This window comes from Pagrus major, chromosome 22, assembly GCF_040436345.1.
Source record: "Pagrus major chromosome 22, Pma_NU_1.0".
Classification (NCBI taxonomy): Eukaryota; Metazoa; Chordata; class Actinopteri; order Spariformes; family Sparidae; genus Pagrus; species Pagrus major.
This window is the reverse complement of record NC_133236.1, coordinates 21117411-21139857: the sequence shown is the minus strand read 5'-3', so window position 1 is coordinate 21139857 and position 22447 is coordinate 21117411. Positions and strand designations below refer to the sequence as shown.

The 22447-nt window shown below is 40.1% G+C and overlaps 1 protein-coding gene across 1 annotated transcript; it reads left to right on the top strand.

Moving 5' to 3' along the window:
• The first annotated feature begins 5331 nt into the window (after positions 1–5331).
• On the top strand, positions 5332–21682 carry LOC141017780 (uncharacterized). Its single transcript, XM_073492511.1, has 21 exons — positions 5332–6179; positions 7025–7240; positions 8114–8302; positions 8482–8993; positions 9257–12088; positions 12480–12600; positions 13087–13228; positions 13319–13408; positions 13508–13688; positions 13936–14126; positions 14274–14428; positions 14520–14582; positions 14777–14896; positions 15041–15217; positions 15307–15390; positions 15660–15743; positions 15831–15905; positions 19921–19972; positions 20385–20506; positions 20743–20929; positions 21397–21682. Exons 1-20 carry the CDS (start codon positions 5619–5621, stop codon positions 20887–20889), a joined length of 6114 nt encoding a protein of 2037 aa, XP_073348612.1. The 5' UTR covers positions 5332–5618; the 3' UTR covers positions 20890–20929; positions 21397–21682.
• Positions 21683–22447: the final 765 nt, after the last annotated feature.

The window sequence follows — 22447 nt, the reverse complement described above, 5'->3', positions numbered from 1 at the left end:
CAGATTTCAGTGTAAAACTATGCAAATTTATATATGCTTCAAAGCTTCTACCATTGCTTTGGTGGTCGTCATCCAACTCAGTTTTCAAATGCCGACCTCAAGCATTATCTGTTGGGGGGCAATTCTGCTCCACTTGCACAAACATCCCCCATAATGTAGTGAATGTAAGGTTATTCATTCTCAGAGGCATCTCAACAGCCTTTGTTCAGCAGAAAACCCAAAGTACACTGTATGAATACAGTAGCCTGTGAACCACAGGACATGTTCATCAAGTAAAATTACGTTCAACAGCAACAGACACACACACCGGTGCAGATCACAGGGCAGAGGGAGCTGTAACAACAGCCATCTGAACTTGTGTTGCTGTATGAAGTTCCACAAAAAAAAACCCGATTAAAAACAGTTTCATACATCCAGCTGACTACTCTGGTTATTTAATTTAGTAACCAATTAAATTAAAATAAGTCAACGTTCACACAATTTCTCTTGACTGTCCCTCAATATTCAAAACTCCAACACTACTTAGGTATCTACAATAGACGCTACCCACATTAGCGCAAAATGCGCCAATGCCAAGTTCAACAGGCTAACTTACAGGCTTGAGGTTTGAAGTTGGTATTGATCCTTGAATTCTGCTTTTATTGTCCCTTTTATAAAAAGCAGTCCAAGGTGAAATGCTTTTCCCTTTGTTGTTGTTGTTGTGGGGGTATTTCCATCTAAATTGAGTTCTTCAAGTCCTCGGATGGTGGGAGTAGATCAGAACTTTTGTGTTCGTGCAAACAACAACCGAGAAATTGCTTTGCTTTGCTCCAACATCTCTGTGTTACTGAAATCAGCATTAGTGAAGAAAGTAGTAGGTACTTGTTATAACTCCAGTTCTATGTGTGTGCGTAGCCCTCTACCTGTCTGTTATCGCAGCCACAGTAAAGCATGTTATTTTTAATATGCTGAAACATTTATCACAGTAATGATGGTACTGCAAAATCCATGTTGTGGCAGAACGTGACACCGGTGATGAAACCGGTCTACCACCTAACCCCAATATGTAGCAATTACAATTGAGAAGAAGCTGCTAATTTTAAGTCTGGAACAAGAATGTGTTTGTTGCAGGATGTGGTGTAATGTAAGAATATGATTGCAGGAGGTTATAACCTGTTAGTATATTAGAGCAACTAGAGCCACAAGATGCTACACAGTCCTGAAGCGCACAAGGTAGTCAAGAACTCTCCATTTCCATGGATCTGGAAACATTGGGGTTCAAGTTACTTAAATGACATGTCAGAACCCACAGTGGCTTTTCTCACAGCTGCTTAGTTTATCTGTAGACTTCAAGTCAAAAAAGACCCTCAGTCTCACTCATAATTCAAAAGGAAATATCCCTCATTGAAGTGTAGTAATATTAGATAGTAGCGGTTGAGTTTTCTGAGGAATTTAATTAAAAACTGTTTTATCTATGCCAATGTGCACATTTTATGTCAGTGTTTGAATCCACTAAATTGAGTCTCACTGAGTGTGATTATCAAGGGTAATATATGGCAAAGTTAACCGATGTTTTCTCTTTTTTAAATGAATTTTACATTTGCAAACTTGTGCACTTGTCAAGCAAAAAGGTTCAGAATTTTCACACCTGAAAAATTTTACATCTGGATTATCAACAACTGGAGACGAACCAAGAATCGTCAATTCAGACTGGACACAGAACTACTGATGAAGAGCATGATTGATTTGGACAGCCAGCCACAATACTGAATGTCATTTTGATGGATGGATGGATCTTCTTGGTGAGTATGGAAGAGACGGAGACACCTTTTTTTGATTTGTGAGCTAACAGACATAATTTACTGATTCAGTAATTTTAGAATTCATGTTATTTCCACTTTATATGTCTTGTAATTACATACAGAACAGCAAAATTGAACTTGGATGAATACATATTTTTGCTTGTGTGGTGTTGACTGTTTTGTGCTTATTAAAGAAAAATGCTTCTCAAAAACTATAAAATTCAAAGTGTTGCAATTTGTGACTTGAAGACATTACATCGACAAAAATTACACAGTCATACAAAATATGTATTCCGCTATATCGTATGGCTGATATAGAGAAATACATATTATTTCAAACTACCTAGCGATGCCTTTGATAAACCCAACTCAACTGTATGTGGCTGTATGACTGGAGAGGTGCAAGCATGTACAACACAAACTTGTTTTACAATATATTATCCTCTGTCATTAAACACAAGTTTTTTTGCAAATCAAGGCACGAGTAAGTCCACGTTGTTACAGCGACCAGTGTGGCACATTATGTCTTCTGCTTGGTTCTAATCCAGAGTGAGGATTTTTTAATTCAGCTGGTACATCACTGTCCAGGTTACAGATTACCCTGTAGATTGCTTTTTCTTTTATGATGCATCACGATGCAAAAGTCTTAAAATGTAATGTCAGCAGCTTCCAGGAATCTTTCAGGCGCCTGGGGATCCACAGGAGAAATTTAGTAACATTACATTGAGACTTTTAACACATATTCTTCACACTCCAATGTTTGGTGTGTGTTTGACATGAAGGGGAAGCACTGTAGATAGGCATTATATTTAAGATAATCACAATCAAACCTGATCGATTGAGGTAAGTAACAAGTCGAAACTTAGCAAAATAATTATGATCAAGTGAGAATAATAAAAAAAAACAACTACAGTACATGTACAAAAAAGTAATAAAAAGCAGAGTATGGTAGAGGCTATACCTTACTCTGCTTAAGAGACAGTGCGTTAGAGGAAATAGCCTTAAGTGCCGATATTCACATCCCTTCACACCCTCCCATTCACTCTCTAACCTTTATTACTGTTGACTGCTGCATGTGTGTGTATGTATATGTATGTATGTAAATATATATGCATGTATGTATGTGTATATGTGTATGTATGTATATATACAGTGTATACATACATATATACAATGTATATATATACAGTATACACACAAGTATATATGTGTGTGTGTATATATATATATACACTTTACATATACGTATGTACATAATATATAATTATATAATGAACATTACATTTTGTCTTTCTTACATTGAACAAAGGTTGTTATGCACTCATGAAACATTCCCAAAAGCTACCTTCCCTCTCCTCAGACCACAGTTTCTATCAGTTTAATTACTTTTTTCATAGGTTTGTTTCAGTGTCATATTTTATTTATAGTAGCTAAACTATTGAACACTGTGACGTGTCATGTAATGTGAATGTGTAATTATTTTTTAACTCTGTACTTACAGTAAATACATTACTAAAGCAATTCACATAATATTGTGTGTTTATTATATAACATACAAAATATTAGAAACATAAATGAATCTTGTATTTTTAACCAATTAAAAATGAGGAAATGCAGATGCAGTGAAGTGAAGTGGAAATCATTACAGGCTTTGACACTATTGAAAGAATATAAAGTGCAACACACACATCCAACAAAAGTAATCGTGTACTGGACCGCACATGAACAAATGAGACAATAAAATGACCTCACTGACAGCTAAAAAATGTGCCAGAAATAACTGAGTGATAAATCTGTCATTAAGATGTAATAATAGTGTGCAGTGTCAATTACCTGGAAGTCATTGGCTTTGTTGTAGTGCATGTTGAGAGCTCTAAAGAGTTCTGATTCTCTCCCCACAGTCAGACCTCTCACGTCGGCCACTCCGTCAGTCAGAGCATGTCGGGCAAACTTCTCCATCTGGATGAAGCAAAACTCCCTGAAGTTACTGAACCACTTGATGAGCTGAGAGGTGAAACGGACAAACGGGTAAGTGAGATCATCAAAGTCCCTGTATCATTTGTCCCTGTATTGATAACCGTGATTCATTTGTCTTTATGTGAGAGAGAAGCTGCTTAACCTGTTTTACAGTGTACATTTAAAAATACAAAATAAGAATAAAATATGAATAAATATATTTAATCACATCTCTTTGTTGTCATTTTTTACAAATTTTTTGTTTTACAGAAACGCAAAAGTGATGTTAAGTTGTAAATCCTGATCTGATTTCTTGATTATGACGCTGTTGACAAATGAACTTCTGTGGAACAGATTCTTTATTATGTAGAGACAGAGATGCATTTTTAGGGCATAACACTTTCATTAACCCCAGAAAGCATGCAGCACAAAACTTCCATCGACATTTTCAGACTCCTTTTTGATTTAGATTTATAAAGCAAGAAACATATCTTCAGTACCGGCGAGCTCAGGTAGCGAGCGCAGAGGAAGGTTTGCTTTCTTCAGATGATTTGTGGTCAGACCCTACTTAATGCACCAGTGTTAAGGATGGAAACACACACATCCTAGACATAAGAAACATGATCACTTTTCTTTGTTATTGAGGCTGGAAACATTTTCTCTCCAAGAAATGTTTACAACTCAGGACAAATGGAGAGACTGCAATTTTCAAGGTTTGGAAGATCAAAGGGGGTATTTATTAGATTTTGTAAGGTTTTGATGACCTGGGGTGTGACAGGATTTGTGACAGAATTGGTTGTTATTTGGATCTCAAATAGGCGGAGGAAGAATTCTGTCTGATATCTAAAGCCAGCTGCTTCAGAAGTTACAATAAAGAAAAAAAAAATCAAACATTTTCGGTCAATGCTGCTTTTTGCACCACATCTCTCCTGCTGTAAAGGAAGTTCTTGAATCCTTTCATTTTCCTGTGTGTTTTCATGCTGATTTGTCACATCTGAGCAGTGCATACAAGGAGAGCTGGTCAAGTCTTTGCTTTGATGATATTCTCTACTCTGACACGCTTTGCCTGGCCACTGTTCAAGTTCCAGCCATACTGACTACAAGAAGTGGATGCTGGTGATGGATGCCGTCTCAGTCTACATGCTGAAGTGTCCTTAGGCAAGACACCGAACCCCAAATTGGCTGTTCCATCTCTGTGTGAGTGTGAGTGCATTGACCTTGCATGGGCCACCAGTGAAATATGAATGCGTGTGAATAAGTGGTCAGTAAGACTATAGAAGTGTGATATAAATGCAGTCCATTTTGCATTATGTAATTTTTAGAGGGTTTATTAAAGAAAAGAAAAAAAACAAACATTCTTTTAGAAAAGAGGCTGTCGTGAATAAAATAACTCATCATAACATTTTTATTTATTTATTTATGTAATTTTTAACAAATTATAACACGAGAGCTGCCAAAACAAGTAACCAAGGATAAAATATTATATTTTATTGCCTTTTCTTTTTTCTTTTTTTTTTATTGCCTTTTCCCAGAGGCGGAAGCGGTCAGTGTTTCGTCATCAGTGTGCGCCACATCCATGTACCGACTGGTACTGTAGCCTCAGCAGCTAAGGGATATCACTATCCGAGTGTTTGTGTAAGACTCTCTCAGGGCTAAACTTGCACATTTCTCTCATTTATGGACAACCGTTCTTACAACTCTTACTACAGAGTGGGATATATCGTTTTTGTTTAATGCGACTTGACCTAGTCGATAAATAAAAATGTAACGTTAGCCATCGATGATACAAAGTAGCTAGGTCCGTGTTAGCTGTTAGCTTTTATAGCCACCCAGGTTGTATGTGAGCACAAAGGCCGGGTACACCGCCCTGACTTTTTAACAATGTACCCCTCCTATGGAAATTTTGGTGGACCCCAGTCACAAAACTTTGGAGGTCCTGGACCCCGTAAGCAGCCTGGTGGCGGGCCCGCCGGTCAGTCAGCGGGGTTCGGCGGCTTCGAGCCTCCATCCACCGGCTCGATGTTCTCCAGCCTGCAGGAGCAGCACCGCCAGCAGATGCAGCAGCTCCAGATGCTGCACCAGAAACAGCTCCAGTCTGTGTTACACCACGGCAGCAATGCTAATTCGTACGGTGCTGGACACTCAGGTGGTTACTCAGGTGGGACTTCGTGGCATCCAGAAGGAGCAGGACATTCAGACAGCGGGTTTGGGGCTCAGTCGTACAGTCAACAAGACGACACTCCTGTTCAGCAGACCAGAGACCCCGCTGCCCCTCAGCAGGGTCACGCACAGCCTCCTCCGCCTCCACCACAACCCAACGAGCCCCAGCCGGGTCCTCCCCCTCCAGAGCCCCCGTCAGTAAAGCTACCGGAGAACAACTTGGCACCCAAAGAAGACAAGAAACATACATCCACCACAGACGACAAATCCTTACCTTTGCAGGTAATGTCCTTTATCTTTGTAGGCATGCTTTAATGCTAAATCTCATTACTTTGATCAATAATTTTGGGTTTTTTCGCTCAACCTGAAGCCAGAACATACAGCTAATTACATCTTAGTCACCATTTTTTTGTGATATCACAAGAAATAACCTTTGTAATCTGCCTGTCAGTAAATGTAAATTCTGGTCTTGGCCATACTTGAGATTCAGTATGAAAGGTCATTATAAGAAATTGACCTGGATTTGTTCAAGTTTTGTTCCTTCTGATCAAAATGCTTATCAACAGATTATTTCAAAAACAACGAGCAGATTATATATATATATACACAATGAATGTGCTTGAATGTAGTCTAGGATGGATGAAAAAATGTGGATATTCTTTGCCTCCATAAGACACATTTTGAGAGCTGTACCTTGATGGTCCAGTTAATCATGCAAGAGGCTGTCAAGCCTGAGGTTAATGAATATGTAATAAAGTCATTCATTTAATCATGAGCAGGTAAAAGAGCATTTAATTACTGAGTTGTTGAGATTAAAACAAATTTGAAGACAGTCGTATCGTTTCACAAATTATCGTGTCACATTGAGCAAGAATTGAGCATGCAATACAAGGAGAGCAAGATTCCACTAACACTTGCTGTGTGACAGTGAGAACAAAAATGTGTTTCAGCATGTGTCCTATGTATGGGTTATAAAGGCCGTGAATCAGTATATTTGTCTTTTACTGACAGATCTTCTCACTTCTGCAAGTTACTGAACTACAGTAAGTGTACAGATGAAGTAAATAAGGAAAAAGGATTCTTTGTGTGCATTGTCTGACAATTGTCCTTGTAATTGTTTCACCCAGGACAAACAGCAACTTTGGTACAAACAACATCTTCAAAATCTCCAGAAGTTGAAAAATGAGCGCTCCAAACAGAATCAGAAAGACGGTAATGCTCCAGTGCCACCACCCCCAGAACAAGCAGTTCCTCCTCCTCCTCCATCAGAATCAACAAAAGGCTTACCTCCTCCACCCCCTCCAAAAGAGGAGCCCCCAGCACCACCTCCACCTCCTCAAGAGGTAAGGGTAATTATTTCTGAAGTTATTTAGAGGTGTGTTGCTGTATTAGTGTATTGCTGCCTCCTACAGGCCAGTTGCATAACTTAATTGAATGCTATCTGTCTTGGAGTCTCCTGTCCAAATTGCTAACCCGCCACCTTGGCTTGTGGTTCTCAGTGATAATAATTCCAAGGAACCCATAACTGGGTTGTTGATGTACAGCATCATCTGTCTCCATGAATTGTTTTTAAGCGAGATAAGAACTGATTGACCAGTATTTCTCCCATTTGTCCAGGATATTGAAATCTTCCAGGACGCGTAGACCGGTTATAGATAGTCTTAAACACATTCATTCATCTTTCCCCTTGAAATGGTGTGAATTGTTATTTTAATGACCGTCCCTATTCATTTTAATTGTCCCATATGCCCAGTGTAATTTACCCACGTAAGTAAAATTAATTCACTTGTATACATACTTTTTCTAACCCTCCTCTTTCTTGTCGATAGGACTGGGAATCCTTTGAAATTTCTTCTGTATAAATGCCAATATGAGTTTTGGAATCTGTAACAAATTGTTTAGACACCTTGCTTATCCGAAAGCTGTTTTTAAATGCATGTGTCTTATGACAATGTATGAGCCAGCCATCACTTGGTATAAGCAGCTTGGGATATTAAGTGCTATGGAAACAATGTGAGCACAAAGTATTGAGGTTTGATACCCAGGCCTGTTGGAAAAAAGTTACACATTGAATGTTGGTTCATTCATGGTTCTCAGTAGTGCCTTTCCTCCACCTGTACAAATGAATATACCTTGCATTACAAACCACCCTCAAGTAGTCTTTGTGAGTTACAAACGTATACTGTGCTCCAACCTTGCCTTGTTTATGTTCACAGCCTGAGGTCCCACAGGACCCAGATGAGGCTGCCCGCCTCAACCAGCTACAGGCTGCAGCAGCGCAGTGGCAACAGGTGCAGCAGCAGAGAGCCAGCGTACAATACCAGGCTCTGATGACACAGCACGAAAAGCTTCAGCATGTCCTGGAACAATACCAACAGCTGCTTCAGCAACCTGCAAACATACAGGTAGGTACAGTATATGGTAGTGTTTTTTAAGACACTTTTGCAGATTTTTTTTTTTGGTCTTAAAATGACCTGTAAGGTCAAAAGAAACCATATTATCTTGTGTGCCCCCAACACCAGGAACCTGCACAATATTTGAACCAAAAATAAATAGCATTTTTTCTTTAATGTCTTTATTACAGTCAATGACCACAGAAATGCAGCTGAGGCACTATGAAATGCAACAACAACAGTTCACACCCTTATTCCGAGACTGGAATCACTCCTTCGTCCTGTGGCATGAGCAGTTTCAAACCTATCACCACAAAGACCAACTGCAGGACTATGCAAATCAATGGAAGCAGTGGCAGGAGCAGATGAATGCCACCAGTGCTCACCTTCAAGAAAGAGTGGCCACTCTCACCGCCATGGTGCCATTCGCCTCAAGCCAGTATAGCAGTGGGATGGTGGGACAGTATGGCCAGTATCCTGAACAAAACATGCAAATGCAGCAGCAGTCAGTAACACCGGGTATGCAGCATTCTCCTGGTGCTGTTGGTCCTGGATCCCAAGGTCCAAGGCCCACTGGCTTTGTGCCAAATTCAGAATTACCTACTGGACCCCCTGTGAGAGGAGGTGGCCCTGCGGGAATTGTCCGACCCCCAGGACCCGCTACCATTCAGCCACCAGGCTTCAACAGCATTAGAGGTCCACGGTCAGTAGAGATTGTTTCATATTACTGTCACTGGCATTTCTTTTTCATTAAAATCTTACACATTTGAGAAAGGCTTTCCAAAAGAAAAATCTGTTTCTGAAAACCAGTTGAGAGTATTTGAATGAGGTGGGCTCTTGAGATAGCAGGCGGCAGTATCTCATGTTTGTAATGAATATGTAATGTCTCATGTTGTTACGTTATCAGTGAATTTCTCTTAATAGAAAGATTATTTTAATAATAATGTTTTCTTGTCATTTTTGTAGTCCTACTGGTCCGAGTGGAAACAACCCTAGATTTGACCAGCCACAGCAAGGTTTTGATGGTCCTCCAAGATTTGGCCAGCCACAGCAAGGTTTTGATGGTCCTCCAAAATTTGACCAGCCGCAGCAGCGCTTTGATTGTCCCCCAAGGTTTGACCAACCACCGCCACGCTTTGATGGTCCACCGAGGTTCAACCCACCACAGCAGCGCTTTGATGGTCCCCCAAGGTTCGACCAACCACCACCGCGCTTTGATGCCCCCCCTCAATTTGACCAACCAAGGCACCGCTTTGATGGTCCTCCCAGATTTGACCATCCACGGCAACGTTTTGATGGTCCCCCCAGATTTGATAAACCTCGATTTGGGCAGCAGCCTAGATTTGAACAGACCCCAAGGCACCCTGCCGCACCTCCACGATTTGAACGCCCACCTGTGCCACCGCAAATACAACAGCAAGCTCCCCAACCAAAAGCAGAACAAGCTACAAAACCAACTGCCAGTATGGATGCTAAGACACCTGGAAAATCAGCGGTGCAGCCACAGTCTGAAAAAGAAAAAAGTGAGTCTGCACCAGATAAGAAGAATAAATCTGACGACTTGACAGATGACAACTTGCTCGGAACTGATGGCTTTTTTGTCCAAGATGACCCCATTCCACAGACATTACCAACAAACACAAAGACTGACGAAACTGATGGCAATAATGCTTCTAGCAATAGTGAAAAACCCAAACCTGTAAACAGTAAGCCTTCTGTAACTTCTCCCACTACTGTGGGATCCATGAATACTGCTGCACAAAATCAAGTCAAACCAGATGGACCCCTGACAGGCAAGACACTTGTTCCAAAGCCCGCTGGAGTCCAACATGATCCACAAGCTTCTGGCCAAATGCAGTCAAGACCAGATCCTCCAAGGCCTCCTCTTGGTAGGGGAAGAGGCCAGCCCCCAGTACCTGTTCAAGCGCACGGGAGAGGACGTGGGCAGATGGGCTCTGGCGAGTTCAGGGGACCAAACACTGTACCGCTTGGTGGGACGATGGAAGAAGATGGCTCTTATGACTACATGCCACCTGAAGGTGACTTGGGAATGCCAGAAGAAGAGGAAGAATATTACTGGCAAGATCCATACGAGGAGTATGGTGGTGGGGAATCTGAGGTGCCCCCTGAAGAAATGTGGATGCCAGAGGAACAGTACTTCCTAACAGAGGAAGAATATTATGAAGAGCCAATAGCTGGACCCCCGATGGGAAGAGGGGGGCCCTCAATGATAAGAGGTAGAGGAGGCCCACCTATGGGCAGAGGAGGTCCTCCTATGGGAAGAGGAGGTCCTCCTATGGGAAGAGGGGGTATGCCTATGGGTAGAGGAGGTCCCCCTATGGGTAGAGGAGGTCCCCCTATGGGTAGAGGAGGTCCCCCTATGGGTAGAGGAGGACCGCCTATGGGTAGAGGAGGTCCACCTATGAGTAGAGGTGGTCTGCCTATGGGTAGAGGAGGACCACCTATGGGTAGAGGAGGTCCCCCTATGGGTAGAGGAGGACCTCCTATGGGTAGAGGAGGACTGCCTATGGGTAGAGGAGGACCGCCTATGGGTAGGGGAGGACCACCCCCCATGGGTAGAGGAGGACCACTCCCCATGGGTAGAGGAGGACCACTCCCCATGGGTAGAGGAGGACCACCAACCATGGGTAGAGGAGAGCCAATGGACAGGCACTGGGAAGACCCTGAGTCAGTGGAGTTCTCAGAGGAAGGGGACTCTTATTGGGAAGAAAGGAGACCTCCAATGAGAGGCATGAGACCGCTGTTTTCACCTGGCCGGGGTCGGCATCCACGAGGTCATCCCGGTTTCATGCACCTAGGACGAGGACGCCCTCCTCACCCAGCACTTGGCCCAATGGATCACGAGGCATTAGGCTATGAAATGGACACTGATGATACTGAAATGGATCCAGGAGGTCACCCCATGTACCATGGACATGACCCTCATAGCCATTCGATGCATCCTGATGTTGGGAGAGGCAGGCGTCATATGCCACCACCACCTCATGAAATGATGGATCCTACAGAGGAGGAGCCATTGTATGATGAAGAAATGGAGAGAGAATCGGGGTGGCAAACACCACATGGCAGAGGTCCTCCACTGCCTCCACATGAGCTAATTGACTCAGGAGGAATGAGGAGGAGACCTATGGGTCGAGGAATGGCCAGAGGCATGTGGCGGCCAGGTCAAACGCATGAGAAATATGAAGAGGGATATAAAGAGGGTATCGTTGAGGATTATGGTCATGGGGAAGCTGGGTATCGCTGGCGGCCACCACAGGACTACCCCCCTGATGACTATCGACATGAGGCTAAGCACTATGAGTCTGAATGGGATAGAGAGCGTCCTCCTACTGAGAGAGACTATCCACCCCGCATGCCACCATCAGAACCCCACAGAGATGGCCATTGGCCAGAGGAAAGAGAAAGAGGTCCCCCATATCCATTTGATGAGCGTGACAGGGGAAGAGGAGAACTTAGAATCCGTGAATACGGAGATGAGACCCCGTACCGACAGGAAGAGCCACCATACCCACCACCACCTTCAGAAAGGGATAGGCCTTCAAGACTTCATCCACCACCAGAGAGAGGGTACCCTTCTGACTATGAGGAACGCAGAGCTCGCTATGAAGATCACAGGGAAGAACATCCTCTTGATAAACCTTTACCTTCTGTTGCGCCTGTCACAAACTTGCCAGAAAACTCAGCTGAAGGAATGAGCGGAGCAAATGTACTTGCTCTCTCCCAACATCAACATGAGATCATCTTGAAAGCTGCTCAAGAACTGAAACTTATAAGGTAATTTCTATTCTTTAATCACTGATATAAATAATAAATTGTATGATACAGTCACACAAATTAGATTCTGGCTTAGCTCGAGTGGAATCTAGCAATGCAGATTGTAGTGTTGTTATTATTTGCCAAACCTTTGAAATGTCAACCTCTGAGATTTCTGCCACAACCAAAGAGCAGGGGAGTTGAATGGAATAATTATTGTGGTGCTCAAATCATCCAAAAATTTCAACAAGTTCACTTGGCATCTCTTTGGACATTGCAGTGATCAAAGCAGATCTGTATTTTATTTTCATCACAGCTTTGGCATTTGGATAGTAAATTACCTATTTTTATGGTGAAATAGATTTTGGAGAACTTCCAGTTGAACTTGACTTCCATTCTTTTTGGTCCACAGGGAATTGAAGGAGGGTAAAACACCCGGTACTGAACCTCAACCACCAACTGATGTCCTGCCTGAGCTCCCAGCTGGTCTTCTTGGTTTGGAGATCCCACCAGATGTCAGGAATGTCCTGAAGGTAATTTATAGTTATTAATACTTGTTAATTGTTAACACCAACTGCAAGAATGCATTCCTGTATAAATGGCAAGATCATTGGTTATACATGGTGGTTCAAACTAGGGCTGTCACAATATCACATTTTCTCTGCACGATTACTGTGGCCAAAGTAATTCATGATTTTGATGATTTTGCAGCAGTGAAAGACGCACCCTGTGGTTGTTGCTAGCTAGCTAGTTACTTTGTCTTCTTCTTTCTTCCATTTTTTGGCTGGTGGAAACTAGCGTTAAGGTGCTTCAACACTACCTACTATGACTAAGCGAGAATGGAAAGAAATGGAAATGATTTAAGGGGCCCTAGTTTAAACCATGCTGGTCACTTGAGAGTGCTAGCCACACTTTTAATTATCCATACAGTTGTACAAATTCAGTATTAATTATATTTTTGCTTAGCCATTTTGTATATTACTGTTAGAACTATATCATATCAAATCTATCATCCTTAGGGCATGACAGCTGCAAAGCCTGTTTCAAATGAGTCTGTGTCTTGGGATACCAAGCTTACTACCAGAGACTACCAGCAGCCTCTCTCTTCTGCACCCACACCTACGGTGATTCCAAAGACTGTGGATTATGGACATGGGCATGGTATAAGCAGCAAATATAAACATATTTTAAATACTGTATGAAACTGGTTAAGCTTCAGGATGTTGGTAACATTAACACTGACTATTTCAGAGCCTGGAGCCACAGTTGAGCGGATGTCTTACGGTGAGAGAATTGTGTTGAGGCCTGACCCAGTGCCTTCAGACAGGGGATATGAAAAAGGTGAGTTCCAGTTCTGTAAAGCTTATCTTTCTCTACTCTTACAGGAAATGTTGCAATTTTCTAACCATTGTTTATTGATGAATGATTTTATTCTTCTAGAACATCTTGGTCCCAGAGATCCCTACAGCAGAGACCCATATTATGACAGACGATCAGACCCTTATATGGACCGCCGGGAGTACAGTAGAGAGAGGGAATTATACAGAGAGAAGCTTCCACCTGAATATGAAAGAGAAAGATTTGAGAGACAGCGCTATCCCCCAAGAGAGAGAGATGAAAGGTAACATGTTTCCTCAGTGGCTCTCACACCCTATTCTCTCCAAACCATGGGAAAGCTCGGTGCTTTAGAACATATGTAATATTCTTTTCTATTTGTCTGTTTTTGATTCAAGCACACAGTCCATGGTTGAAGAAAGGTACTATATCACTTTGTGTTATACATTGTGATTAGTCAGCGGTGTGTGCCAGTTTGAAACAATTAATTCTCTTGATGAAGTGAAACTTAATACTGCTCCTCCTCTGTGTAGATCTCCACAGGCACCTCCTTTACGCTCAGGATACAGGGAGAGAGATCGGGATCTTCGAGAGAAGGACCAAAGTGGCAGCCGTGATCGAGATGAACATTATGGAAGACCTGGCTACAATAGACCGCCATATGAGCGCACTGGACTCGACCGCAGTGGGTCTGAGCGTTACAGCCATAGCTCCTCACCTTACGGTATTTCAATCCCACATTTGTTAGAAATGTCTGTTCAGTAATTCCGCTCTTAGGTAGAATTCACTGAAACTCTAATCTGCATTGAGTATAAATGTATAATGTGAGAAACTTTAGAGAAAAACTTGAATTGCAAATACTATCACACAGCGGACAGAAGAAGTTATCCAGAGGACCGAGGACCTCCCTCTGCACCACCCCTTCCACCTCCACCTCAGCCACCTCCAAGAGTCGAGAAGAAGCCAGAAATCAAGAATATTGACGATCTTCTCAAACCACCTGGCAGATCGTCTCGGCCTGAAAGGGTACTAATTGATGCCGTAACGTTTGATGTAACAACATCACATTGTTAGTTGTGTAGTACTGAGTACTCATTTAAGTGTTGTATTTGAACAGATTGTCATCATAATGAGAGGGCTTCCTGGAAGCGGAAAAAGCCATGTCGCAAAGCTCATACGGGTGAGTGAGTCCTACCAGCAAATCATAATGTATTGTAATATACTTAAACGATATGCAACAGCAGTGTTCATAGAGTGTGTTTATATGTCCTTCCCCAAAACATGTTTTCTTTTACATAAATTATTATTATAACCTTTTTGATTAAAGCAAATCAAAAATATGAAAGGTTTTTTTTTTATCTCGACATTTTCAAGGATAAGGAAGTTGATTGTGGCGGTACACCTCCAAGAGTTCTTGTTTTGGATGACTACTTCATGACAGAGGTTGAGAAAGTCGAGAAAGACCCAGACACAGGGAGAAGGGTCAAAACGAAGGTGAGACTGACATGCACCAACAACAAAGTGGTACTGTATTAAACAGTTAGAAATTAAGTCAGCACCTGCGAGCAACATCAAGTGACAGATGCATAACAGTTATTGTGAACATAGACAATGTAATACAAAAAAATTGTCTTTCAGGTTCTTGAGTACGAGTATGAGCCAGAGATGGAGGATACCTACCGGAGCAGCATGCTTAAAACATTTAAGAAAACTCTGGACGACGGCTTTTTCCCCTTCATCATTTTAGACACTATTAATGACCGGGTGAAACATTTTGACCAGTTCTGGAGTGCAGCCAAAACGAAAGGCTTTGAGGTGAGTTGTGTTCATGAATGACCTGGTAAAAATGTTTCTCCAATCGTCCCTCTGCTAAGGTTTGTTTGTTCTGTGTTTTTTATATTAAGGTGTACCTGGCTGAAATCACTGCAGACACTCAGACTTGTGCAAAGAGAAATGTCCATGGGCGAACGCCTAAGGATATAACAAAGGTCTGTATGATCCGTTAGCTCTCTTAAAAAATATATATAATCATTTCAATCAATAATAACCTACACACATGTAGACTATATAAATGAAGTGGACGTAACCTCCAGGTCTGAAAAGTGAAGACAATGTGGAAGTGCATTATACCTGCATTTTTTCTAAATGCCAGCAAGGTGCGACTTCAATGGGGGATGCCACGGTGGCTACGTCCGCTTGTTTTATACAGTCTAAGTCCATACAACATACAATTATTTATGGAAGTTTCTGTGTACAGATGTCCAACAACTGGGAGTCTTCGCCGCGTCATATGGTGCGCTTAGATGTCCGGTCCCTGCTTCAGGATGCTGCTATAGAAGAGGTGTGGTCTTCAAGACGTGATGGTTCTCATAATATTATAGTCTTTTATCAGTAACTCATTTAAGCTAACATGTGCGTCCATTATTAGGTTGAAATGGAAGACTTCAATCCCGACGATGAGCCCAAGGAACCTAAAGCAGAGGAGGAAGAAGAGGGTGATCGGGTAGGACAAAGACAGATTTATTCATATTTCAGCAGCATTTCCATTTATTTGTATTCCCATCTAACACATAAGGTTTATCCAGTAAGTTACCCATTAGTCTTGAATTCTGATCGTTTTGTTTTATTGACCAGGCGAGTTACAAACCAAAATAGGTGAAATTCATTGAGTGTCATAGCTTAATTTGTTCTAATCTATTTTTAATTAAGGTAAATGATTATGTAGTAACTATCAGATTTACAAGGAAAGACCAGAGCAGAAAATGGAAAACATATATAGCACCAACACTGAGACAATCAAAATACAGTTGTGAATCAGTGCCAAAAGTAAGTTATAGCTGTAACAGTCTATTTAATTTAGAACCTGCTGAATGGGTTCCTGTTAACATTTTGTCCTATTTTTTTTTTTCTTTCTTTTTTAAGCATTTATTTGTTCTGTAGTTAAAGTTTAAATATTTTTCATTTCCGCATAAACTACATACTGTTGCTAAAGTACCACCATCAGAAAAAGTGTTCCCAAACTGTAGGCTGTGTCATTGTGCATGAGACTGGACCATTTTTAGTGCCGATTTTCTTTCACACCAGGGCACATTTTCATCAAAAGATTAAACCAAGCAAAGATTTTAATTTAAAAATCACGTCTGAGAAAACAAGAAAGAAAAACTCATACGGTGAGTTGTTGAAAACATGTCTAATCTGTTGTAAACAAAAAACAACAACTTCTTGTGCGTAATGTTCTTAATGCATAATTAGTTGCTGAGTAATTTTTAAAATGAAAATACCAGAAAGTTCAAAATACTAAAGATTCCAAAGAAAATTCATAACAAATAAATGAATGACATTTGTTTTTCTGCCAAATGAATTTTACAAAGATGAGGTGCATATTGCTTTTGATAGTATTATAACTTTACAGAAGCATTTATAATCACTTCAGTGTTTTGGGCTCAGACTTTGGTACTTCTTTTAAAGCAAGTACAATTATTACTTGCTGAAATGTAAACAAACTATAAAAAGTAAAAAAAAATGTAATTACCTATACTGTTGTTGTTCAGAGTGATGAACTTCATAGTATCCACAAAGTTGCAGTGAGAGATTCTCCTCCTGCTTCGACATTTTGATGAAACCTAAAGCTGTATCAAAATGTAAATGACATGGTACCACCTTCAGGGTGATTGTCTCCATATGAAGCATACAAAACTGGACTGTTTTCATTTTTTTACATGAATTTGTGATCATGAAAAAGTCATTTTCATAAGATGAAAAAGGGAAGCGTAAACCCCAGCTGAACCAATAGGCCACTGGCCTTGGTCACCTATGAACAACTAAAAACAAGTGCCTATAATCAATATTTCTATAATAACAATGTATCAAATGACAATGTGGCAACAGAAAAGGCCGCATGTAGCAATGAAGCTACAGTTAATTATCATCTGAATCTGCAGCTTTCCTCAACTTATAGAGCTTGAAATCAGGTTTTAGCTAGGTCAAACAGACCTAGCTTTACTGTCCTGGTTCACTCAGCATCCTATTTTTTCTTGTGTCCCATTTTTTGAAAAGATGTCCGCTTCCTTAAATGTCAAAGTTTTTCACTGGCATTTCTGTGCAGTAAGCACTAGGGTTATGCAAGCAGTCTTAATAAAGTCTAGGCAATATTGGTAGAAATGACTCCTGATACCCTAGTTTGATGTTCTTCAAATGTAACTGCAAAATAAATCCATAAATGTTAGGAATGCTTTCTCCACATGACATAAAATGCTTGCCTATCCAGCACTTGACTACAATGGACATGACTCATAAAAACAATAAAACTTGAAATGCTGTTTAGTTATAAGGAATCTTAATTAGAAACTAAAAGTAAGAAGTTACTTCTGGTTTTTGAAAGAAAAACTGTTTCCAAACTAAAATGTTGAAAATACACCTCGCATCACGGTTATCTATCGCACCTGTGACCACATCTAACAATGATGTAGTGTCGAGCAGGAGTGCACTGTGTAGTGCTTTACTGCGTGATGTGTGGACAGAGCACAAAGCCTCTGCTACCTGGTAGTAGAAGCTGGATATTTCATCTGAATGTACTTAATTCTTTTTTTTAAAAATCAGAATATTTTTCAGTGAAAGTCTATGGAGAGGCAGTGTGTCTTCTATGTGTATAATCTATTAATGAATGATTCAAACAGTCTTATAAAGCAACAAGTTGCTTCCTCTCTTCAGCTTTGATCATTAAAGCGTCAGTTTGTTTTAAATTTGTGCAGAAGCTGCTGGGATTTGAATTTTCAGCAGTGTATCTTTATCATTCATGTTTTGTTTTTTGTCCCATGTGTGCATACTCACAACTAATGGAGCAAGACTGGTATATCCAGCATAATTCTACAAACTTTGAACATTGTAACCAAAAGAAAAACATTACGTAATGCACTTTAAATACCCAGAATAAAAGTATCTTGTCATTAAAGCTCTTACACACCCTACATCCACCCACACAGGTATTTTCACTTACTATGTCTGATTAGACTTTCTGTCAGGACTTGCGCTTGATTTACATCTCTGTAACTATGAATGTACAGGTAAAGCTCCGCCCATCTTAAACCTGAGTAGAGGTCTAATCAGGAAAAATAATAGAAAACACCTGTGTGAATTTTTTTTAAATTTTATTTTGCACAAAAAAGAGGTTAAAATAAAATATCTATCAAAAGTGAAAGAAACAAAATAAAATAAAGACAGCACGGCAATAAATGAATGTGAGAACTGAATAATACAAAAAAATGCATAAATATATTAATCTACTCCTGCCTCTTAGCCAGGAGCAGATTAATGTTGTTGTAGTAAAACAGCTGGTCTGAACAGAAGATGTGGGCCATTGAGAAATCAAATCTTTAATCAACATCTTTATGTGTTAGAAAGATTTAGGTTTCCACCACAACAAAAAAACAATAAGAGGTCAAGAGGGGAAAAAAACATGAGGTGTGGCACAAAAACCGTCAATGAAAAAACAAAACAAATCTGAACAAAAAGAGAAATTGAGCTAAAAATGTAGTTATTGTACTTATGAAACCAGCAAACATGGTGTTAAATCATAACATTTCAACAGAAATTGCAACTGTAAATTTATTTTATCGCTACCCAAATAGCATCAGTGTATTTTGTTATACGGAGCAATTTCATGTTTAGTCAACATGAATATTTGTGTAAAAGTCTGAGCAGCAGTACTGCTGACATCCACAGGGACATTGTTTTTTGGTGATGTAAATGTGTTGATTTCATGATTATTAACTAACACAGGCAAACTACATGACTGGAGAAGTTTTTCAGATTTTTTTTTTTGGTGACTTGAGAGCAGATTGCTTTACGACTATTATTTTTTTTCTTTTAAGGAAAGCACTTTGGCGCTGAATTTGTGCTCTCCAAAACAGAGTACAGCCGTTGTCCACTATTTTCTTTTGCATGTAGCCAAAAACAAAGGCTTAGTATGAACACAGTTTCTGTCAAAATACTTGCATGCCACTGTTACTTACTTAATTGTATGTCTTATAGGCATAATATGCAGGATTTGTCAGTTTTGGGTTGTAAATAAGCTAAAGAGTGAATGAAGAGTGAGCAGCAAAAACATGGCAGTGAATCCAAATCCAATGAAATGTTGTTTCTGAGTGCTTCACTCCGGTTACGTTCTAAAGCGCACATAAGCACATCCAAAGCCCCTCACAACCCTCTGAATTTTGTGTGATTACAGCCAAAGTACATGCTTAATATTGTGTGCTGTTTGCCTCTCTGCTCTGCCTGTGTGTGCGCGTGTTGCTCACCCTGCCCTCGGTCAAACAGTTTTATTTAAGGAAAGTCCTGCTTATTATGCCCGTAACCCCAAAAGCTCCTCATGCCGTCTCATCCTTCAGTTGTCTTTGTTGTCTGTAAACTACTAATAAACCAGTCTCCTCTCTTTTTAGCCCACCCCTGATTTCTCTCCCTCTCTGATCCCTGTATCGACCAGATGTTTAACCACTGCAGTGTTTCTTTATGTAATATAGGGCTACATTCCTAAAAGCAAATGGGAGATGGACACATCTGAGGCAAAACTCGGTAGGTATTTTTTTAATATTGGGCTTTATTTTATGACCGAATACCCCAGTTTGATTTGTGATGTTTGTGATGTCTTATAGCTGTGTAGCTTAGTTTTTTAATTGTGTATGTCAAGTCCATGAGAAGAAATGATCCCATCTGTGAACCATGACCTGTCTCAGTGCACACAGCATGACATGACTACAATCTAAGATAGTAATGTTGGAATTGCAAGGTGCTTTACATTTAACACGTTTAAATACAGCCCGCTTTTGTTTTGTTACTGAGAGAATTAAAAGATCAGGTTCTGCATATGAGGCCTCAAGATTGGAAGAGTTGAAGCTGGCTTTTAATGGATAAATTAATGTTAGGGTGATTAGTTTAAAGTTTTATTTGGAGGGCAGACCTGAACAATAATCATCCATTTATGCAGACAAATTGGACGGTCTGAGGGGCAGTGGGAAGAGGAAACATGGAGAAATGGCAGGACTGGATGACTACCTTCAGCTGCCAGACGACTATGCCACGCGCACATCCGAACCGGGAAAGAAAAGGGTAAATTGACACACTGCCCTACAGAGTTCTTTCTTTGGTCATCCTGAAATATTTTAGTTTTCCAGTGCAGCAACAAGAAAATACAAAGTTTAAAATTCCAGGTACTCCAGTTTGGAAATACAACATTGTGTACAATATTGAATCATACATAATGTAACTGATTCATCTGTAATGATGCTCCTTGCACCATTCCCTGGTCATAACACAACACCCCGGTTGCTCTCCTTTTTCTTCAGGTGCGATGGGCTGATCTTGAAGAGCAGAAAGAGGCAGATAGAAAGCGCGCTATCGGCTTTGTGGTGGGTCAAACGGACTGGGAGAGAATAACGGACGAGAGCGGACAGCTGGCACAAAGAGCTCTCAACCGCACCAAGTATTTCTAAGAAGATAATCTTATCCCTCTTTTTTCCCCTTCATTAAAAGGTATGTATTTCCTTTTTTTGTATAATATTGTTAGCATGGATGTAGATGCTACTGATGGTTTAGAAGAGTAATTTAAATATTTTTGTAGTAATGCACTTTAAATGACTTGATGGCCTTTTCTTATGACATGGCCTCCGTTGAAATTATAAAAACCACTTTGCAGATTTCTTGTTTAATCCAGTTTTATCCCATTTTTTTTTTAGCAAGCCATTTCTGCAAAAAGATTTGTATTTGCACAGTAGATTAAAAAAAATGGATGTTTGATTGAGGGAATATATTTTTACTCATGAAAAAAAACAGTAATGACCTCTATGATGATACGAATACAGTTGTAACAGTATTTTTAAAGGGATCGTTATCAGAATGTCTGAATATACCTGATTTTGCATAACTTTTATTTATTGGGACTTTAATTGATACCACAAACAAATCTTTGACCCGTTATCAATTTCTTTTTCTTTCTGCAGGTGTCCAGAATGTGAAAAGACTGAAGCTTACTTGAGATTCGTCAAGCTGACATCATCTATAGTTATCAGATTGTTAGTTATTTTATTGATAAGGATACAGTATATTTTTTCTTATTTTAAACACTGGTTACATCAATAAATTTGTAGTATATGATTGCGTGCTGCATGTATCCTGTATTTTCTACTGTTTCTTGCTATTTGATACTCCTCATGCTTTCTGTACTCTATACATGTAGCACTGTTTCTTGATCCATGCAAAAAAGACAATAAAATTTCACAAAATTGCCTCCTTGGGGAGTAATCATTTAGGCTTCATCAACAAGAAGTGTGTTTGTTTGCAAGTCAGTATAGAAGCATAAATGCAGACAAAACAATATAGAATTTGAATGACTGTAATCAGGTCTAACACTGTATATGGTTAAATTTGGAGAATGTAAGTTAGACAGAAAATAAACGGTAACATCATATAATGTGTGTTTTCATGTACGTGTGAAATGTCCACTCTTTTCTGTTGGCTTAAATTATAATACCAAGCAATTGCACTTAATAAGAAGGTGCCAATTTAAGTCCTAAGCGAAATAAGTATGTGCTTGTTGCAGAATTGTCTTTGGTTCAACTTGTGGTTTAAATGAGTTAGCGATTGTCAGAAGATGGTGTGTATTGAAGTGTGTGTTTGCAGGACTGACCTCACTGTTTATAACCTGGAAGGTATCATCAGAGCGTTGTAGTAAATGTGAAAAAAAGCTCAAGATGCAAGACTGTCCCATTGTGCAAGAAGTTGTCAAGAACTCTCAATTTCCAATGATACCAAATTTGTTACGTTGAACGACGGGAAAGTAAAGTAAAAATTTAATGTTTGACAAGTCTGTCCAACTTTAAAACAAGCTGAGAATTGGCTGCACGCATATTTGTGGACAATCTTCTAGTTAAAAAGATGTTTTATAAAAAATATATGCTCTTGCTTAGAGCAATATTTTTTAAACATACAGTGGCACACGTGTACCAGAATTTGCCTGTTTGACCCTTGTTCTGACTCATCATTTAAAAGAAA